Here is a 6917-nt window from a genome sequence, read left to right on the forward strand (position 1 = left end):
AGCGCGATTATTTCAGCCACCTTGTTAAAATGGCCTCTTAACGCGAGGAATCTATCCAATCAGCCCTTAACAGCCTAGAAAATGGCCTTTATTCCTCTGTACAGGCAGCAGCAACAGGCATTTAACATCTCTAGAAGCATTTTCCGAGTGGCTAGTTTAGCAATCAATCCTGCCAGCCATGTCTTTCAGCAAAGATCAAGTCCTGAAAAGAAGAAACTTCTAGATGAATAAATATTCAATGACGATTTCAAAGCTCATTTTCTCTTGCATATATATCTTCAAGATACAATCTGTTAGTACAAAGTGTGAACTGCAAAATTCTTATAATATAATCTTAAAGTCTTATTTTTTATTAATAGAAAAATTGATATTAAAAGAATTTAAAAACTTAAATTGAGTAAATTAAACAGTAGTATAATTTAATTAATAGAATATAAATTTAGTATAATATTTATATAGATAAAATAAAAATTATATAAGTATTAAATTTCATAACTAGTTATATTATATTTACTAAATTAATTTATATTTTTCTTTATAAAATATCATAATTATAAAATTTATATAATGTCTTTTTTTCTTTTAACTAAATAGAATGTTATTTTATTATATTTATTAAAGAATAAAAGTTTAATAAAAGTTTTATATAAATAATTATTACTTTATTATTTAAAAAGTTAATAATATATTTTTAATATATTAAAATTATTAAATATATATATTATTTTCTATATAATTATTTGTATTTTTAATTATTAGTTTTTTTTTCTATTTATAGATATATAATCATCTGCTTTCTTAACTAATCACACTTACTTATTGACTTCTAATATAATTAAATCTATGTGATATGACTGTAAACACTTTAAATTATTCAATCTGACTACTTAGAGAATTAGATGAGCTTTATAAAATACAATATTCTTTTCAAAACATAGTCAATTTTATGAAATTTGAATTTTAAATACAATCAGTCAAAACTTCTACAGAATCTGATAAGATAGATAATTTTTATAAAATTTAATCAAAAATTAAATATATAATTAATAGAATATATTTATTCTCAAAAAAATTAAATATTATCAATAATTTTCATTATCAACTTATAATACTTGATTTAAAAAATATGAAAATTAATTATAAAGAAATTTTAGTTTTGAAAAAATATTTCAATGATTCTTATGAAATTTCTTCTATCTGTTGTTGAGAAATTTCATATTATATCTCATATGAAAGTTTTTTCAGTTTTGATTTTTTTTTTAGTCTTATTAAATTCTTCTACTTCAAAGTTAGCTTTGAAAAAACATACTTGTGAAAAGTAAAGAGTATATGATATAAGATTTCTACTTTTAATCTCTATAGAATATAAGCTCAAGATTAGAACTAGTTAAATAACTGAAAATTGTTAGGGAGCGAATGCGAGCTGCATAAGAAGGAAACTCTCTGCGTTGCTAACTGCTATATAACGAAATACTAAGCTTGATGGGATGAAAGGGGGTGCTGGGGCCTGCGTGGATTATAACCACCTGCATGGTCGTGTGGTCACGTGATATGGATTAGGCCTAATCGGGCGCCGAGCTTAATCCGACGTCGAGTCTAACCGGGCACCGGCCTTCGGTCGGGCTCGGTCGGACGCTGAGCCTAACATCACCCCCCGGTCTAGGGGCAGGCATGTCCTCATGCCGGTAGGTCGTCATCAACCTCGTCCTTCAGGTAGCTGTCTGTCTCCCATGCCTTCAGCCACTCATCTAGTCGCCTTGGGGGTCCAGCTTTTGTAGGGTTAGCCTCATGGAAGTCGCGTATGGCGTGTGGTGATCCTTTGAAGTCGCGAGCGGGGTACCATGAAGAATCCTCATCAAACCCCTTCCAGCGCACCCGATACTGCAGCTTGCTCCGGCTTATTCGACTGGCCAGTATACGATCTATTTCCCATTCATTCTCACCATCTATTTCAATTGGGTCTGGTGGTCTGATAGTCTGGCCAGGTAGAGGGTCTCTGGAGTCCTTGCGTAGCTTGTCTGGGGAGAAGATTGAATGAATCTTCATTGTTATGGGGAGGTCCAGTTTGTAGGCATTGCCCACCTTTTCCAGGATTCTGAAGGGGCCGGCATTCTGCTCTGCCAGTTTACGGCTTGGTCGATCCATCTTGTATGATTTCAATGTTAGATAAACAAAATCTCCTACTGCAAAGTCAGGCTCTCGATGGTGCTTGTCAGTCTGCCTCTTCATCTGTTCCTGTGCTGTCCTTATGCCTTTACTCGCCTGGTTCCAGATCTCTCTCATTCGGTGAATGAAGCTCCTTGCTGCTTCTCGATTTCTTTTCTCATTCATGTCCAATTTCTCCGCCAGTGGTTGCCAGTCAAATGACATTCGGGGTTCATATCCATTTGCTGCGAGGAAGGGGGAGATCCCTGTGGAAGCATTTGGGGTAGCTGCGGAGGCATGGTCTATAATGGGCAGCCACTCATCCCAGTCATCTTGGTAGTAACTGACATAGGGGCGAAGACGGGTGGCAATGTATTGATTCACCACTTCTGTCTGTCCATCAGTTTGTGCATGATGCGCCGTTGAGAGTTTCAGTTTTATGCCCAGGATCTGTGTAAACTCATCCCAAAAGCTTGATATGAACTGGGGGCCTCGGTCAGAGACAATTGAGTCAGGCGCCCCATTGTATGAATAGTAGAATCGAATGAATAGTCGGGCCAGCTCCTGGGCTGTAACTCCCCGGGTGGTTGGAATGGAGATTGTCTTCTTGCTTAGCCGGCATACTATGACCAAAATGGCATCATAACCTGTTTTGCTTTTCGGCACGTCCATGAAGTCCATTGCAATATGCTGCCATGCCCGTTCTGGTATTGGTAATGGCTTTAGCAAACCAGGAGTCTTATCTCTTGGAATTTTACTGATCCGGCACACATGGCAGTTCCGAATATAGCGTAGGACGTCTGTCCCCCAGGTGGCCCACCAATAGCGTGATTGCACCAGGGCCAGGGTCTTTCGTCCTCCAGGGTGTGCTGTTGAAGCTTGATCATGAATTTCCTGCAGTAGCTTGGCTATCAGGGTTTCCTTTTCCTGAACAGGCACCCCTAGTCTTCCATTGTACCGTAGCCCATTGTCCTCCATTGTATAGGGACTATTCTCCTCATCTGCCCGCTGCCGCAGGGGCTCAATTGAGGTGGCTGTCTTGTTTAGAGACACTATGCATTCAGCAATGCTCTCTTTCTCTGAGGAGTTGATGCTAGCAATGTCTGTAGAGGGAGTGATCTGGGGGTCGAGGGTCTCTGGTCCTAGGAGGATCTGCATACGGCCGTCCTGTTGCCTTCTAACCTGCTCAGGCCTGCTCAGTGCGTCTGCTAGCAGGTTGGCCTTGCCTGGTCGATACTTGATCTCAAAGTAGAAACGGGAGAGGAACTCTGCCCAGCGGGCTTGACGTGCATTCAGCTTCTTGGTAGTCATGAAGTATTCCAGTGCACGATGATCAGTGAGGATCTTGAATCGTTCCTCCCGTTGTAGTCCCTCAAGCTCTGCCCGCCATTCTTGTAAGGCCCGGACTACTGCCAGCATTTCCTTATCATGAACTTCATAATTAAGCTCTGCACCATTCATTGTCTTTGAATAGAAGGCTACTGGGTGCCAAAGGTCATTTTCAAATCTTTGACTTAGTACCCCAGCCACTACTCCGTCAGAGGCGTCAGTCTCAATACGAGTCTCCCGCTCAGGGTCATAGTAACGCAGTGTCGGAGCCTCCACCAGCTGCCTCTTCAGTTTTTCAAAGGCTGATTTGCATTCTGATGTCCACACAAATGGGATAGTCTTCTTTGTCAACTGGTACAGTGGCTTTGCGATTCGGCTGTAGTTCCTTATGAATCGTCGGTAGAAATTGCCAAATCCTAGGAATGACTGGACTCCTTTGACTGTGGTGGGGGCCTGCCATCTCACAATGGCAGCTGTCTTCTCTGGGTCTGCCTCAATCCCTTCTGTACTGATGATGAACCCTAGGTATTTTGTCCTCTGGACTGCAAACTCACATTTCTGGATGCTGGCTTGCAAACCTGCTGTCTTTAGTCGGTCTAGCACTGAGTTTACCTGCTGCTTGTGCTCCTCCAGATTCTTGCTATAGATTAGAAGATCATCCATGAATGCTGTCATAAACTTGTCCAGGTAGTCAAAGAAGATACTGTTAACAAACCGTTGAAAGCAGGCAGGGGCGTTTGTAAGGCCAAAGGGGACCACCCGATATTTATAGGTCCCGTAGCGGGTTCTAAAGGTGGTCAGGTCCTCAGACTCAGGGTCCATTCGGATGCGATGGAACCCCTGCCGAATGTCCAACTTTGTAAAGTATTTCGCCCCATTGAGTCGGTCCATCAGCTCATCTATCAGGGGCAAGGGATACTGATCTCGTTTGGTTATAGCATTCAGCTTGCGAAAGTCAACACAGAATCGTAGCTTCTTCCCACTACGGGCAATCAGGATTGGGGAGGCGTAGGGGGCTGAACTTGGGGTGACGAAACCCTTTGCTAGGTTGGCTTCAAGGTAGGTCTTCACTGCCTCTAGTTCCTCTAGATTCATCTTATATAGAGGCGCATGTCCAATGCCCTGGGTGAGGTCAACATCAGGCTGGAGCTCTATTTTAAAATCAACATTCTTCCGTAGGGGGGGCAGTTCATCTGATGCTTTCTTTGAGAAGCAGTCCTCCCGGCCTTTCAACCATTCTGGTAAGTTGCTGATCAGCTCCTCATCAGACTCATCCTCAGCTCCCACTAAACCCCGCTTCTCCTCAAGCTGTTTATCAATTTCATACAGACTGGTTATGAAGACTGTTGACTTCTTGTTCTTCATATAACCATGGAAGGAAGCAGCCCCAATGAAGTTCATATCCATCATCTGTGGTGCTGTCTCCTCCCAGGTCAGCCCCTGCCTCGTCTCAGGCATCACGACTGAGCTGGTCCCTTTCAATCTGCGGAGCTGAGCCTGATGCTCCTGTCTGATCTCCTCATCCAGCTTGATCTCTCTTCGTTCCACATCCGCCTGATGCTCAGGCTTGGGGTCTGGGCGCTTCAGTACTGACCAGGGTACTATCCTCAACATCGGCTCCGCCACCTGTTCAGGGATAGACCGTTCACTCGGCCAAACCAGGCGTTGGTTTTTAACATCAAGCCATATATCCTGTGCTGCCAACCACTTCCGTCCCAGGATGACAGGGTGCTGGCCTAGGTCTGTTACCAGCAGAGGGACATTCTGAAATCTCCGGCCATCCACCCAGAGGTTTAGGGTCAATGTGCGGTCTATCACCCCGCCGGGGGCGCCATTGTATCCCTTCATGCGGCATTTGAATGGGAGTTCTTGAAACTTCCTATCAAAGAATCTTGCCAATTCTATGGCATATCGGGTATCAATAAAATTCGCACCATTTGCTCCAGTATCAGCAAGAGAATTTGTAGAAGTAGCAATTCCATTGTAGGCTAATTTGATTGGTACATTAAAGCTTTTCCCCCCAATCAAGTCCTTCATCTCAAACCTCTCACAGACTGTTGAACTACCTGAGGTGGAGTCTTCTCTCAGGCTCACTCTTTTCCCGAATCTGCTGAAGGCTCAGGGGCATCATTCCCTGTGAGCTCAGCAATCACCTGCTGGGACTTCTGCTTTGCAGGGCAGTTCCTGGCAATGTGGCCTTTTTCCTTACAGTAGTAGCACTGAATATCCGGACGAGAGCTCAAGGCCTCCTTCACAGTAGGGGATTTTGTTGTAGAGATGCTGGGGGGTGTTTGACTGTTGGCGGTCTGCAGGGTGTTCTGTTTGAAGGTATTAGGCCCATTTCCCCGCGAGCTCTTTGATTTCTGGGTGGCATTGATTGTCTGGAGGGTGTGAGCTGCCTGCGCACAGATTTTCTGAAACTCAGCATATGTATCAGTGGTCGCATTGGCTACTGCTACCATCTTCTGGAGGTCAAAGGACAGCTTGTCATTGAAGTCTGTCTTGTAGTCCCCCCTGGCAATCTTGGCCTCCCCTGCCAGGTGTAAAAATTTTGTGACAAATTCATGATAATTATCCCCATTGCGCATAATCAGCTTGCGATAATCACCCTTGGCATTTTGCAGCTTGTTAGCATCCTCATATATTGACTTGAGGTGCTCAAACATCTCTTCTGCGGTTTGATATTGCTCGGGGTGGTCCTCTTCCATACGGGGTGCAATGTGACGTGCTGCGTCCCCATCAGTCCGGTTTTCAATGTACGCTATTCTCATGCGTTCAGTAGGGTAGTGGTCAGCATTCTCCCGGAGCTTGTTCTTCATCCGGGAGAGCCAGTGTTCAAATTTCGGCTCCTTGCCGTCAGTGAGGTGTTTCGGGTCATCAATCTTGACAGACCTCCTGGCAGTCTCAGAGGGGGTGACGCCTCGACTTGCTGCTTGGTTGCTGACTGTCATGCGGACCAGGGTGTGGCTAAGTTCATCACGTTCAGCAATTAGCTCATCAATCTGGCTTTGCTTGACAGCGGCCTGATTAGTAACGTTGTCCCATTCCATTCTCAGACGTGTGATCGTATCCCTTAATGTTTTTTCATCGTCAAAGATGCCATCAAAGATCGCCGCCAACTCATTATAAACACGGTCGCTGTCTGAGTGGATTGCCTCTCTGAATTCCTCAATTGAGACGCGTGGTTGGTCAGTTGGTCTTGTTAGGAGGTATCGCCAGTCCTTTCGGCCCCTTCCAGGGGGTTGGGAGCCTGTGGTGGCCATCTGATGTTGGATTGAGCTGTTGTCTTCAACAGTGCTGTTGTCTTAGCAGTTGATCTGACGCGTTGTCAGGCTCTGAACTAGCAGGTTCTAATTCAACTGAGGCACTCAAGTTTTCTGCTGAAACCTGAGTGAGAAGGTAGAAGGGAAGCTTAGTATTATGTTAGGGAGCGAATGCGAGGT

The 6917-nt window shown here is 44.0% G+C and overlaps 1 protein-coding gene across 1 annotated transcript; it reads right to left on the reverse strand.

Annotated features, from left to right (window-relative positions):
* Window positions 1-5564: 5564 nt before the first annotated feature.
* On the reverse strand, window positions 5565-6737 carry PADG_05250 (uncharacterized protein; the record flags this gene model as incomplete). The annotated part of the gene is made up of 1 exon (XM_010762635.1): window positions 5565-6737. One exon carries the CDS (start codon window positions 6735-6737, stop codon window positions 5565-5567), a length of 1173 nt encoding a protein of 390 aa, XP_010760937.1.
* Window positions 6738-6917: the final 180 nt, after the last annotated feature.

This window comes from Paracoccidioides brasiliensis, assembly GCF_000150735.1.
Source record: "Paracoccidioides brasiliensis Pb18 unplaced genomic scaffold supercont2.6, whole genome shotgun sequence".
Classification (NCBI taxonomy): domain Eukaryota; kingdom Fungi; phylum Ascomycota; class Eurotiomycetes; order Onygenales; family Ajellomycetaceae; genus Paracoccidioides; species Paracoccidioides brasiliensis.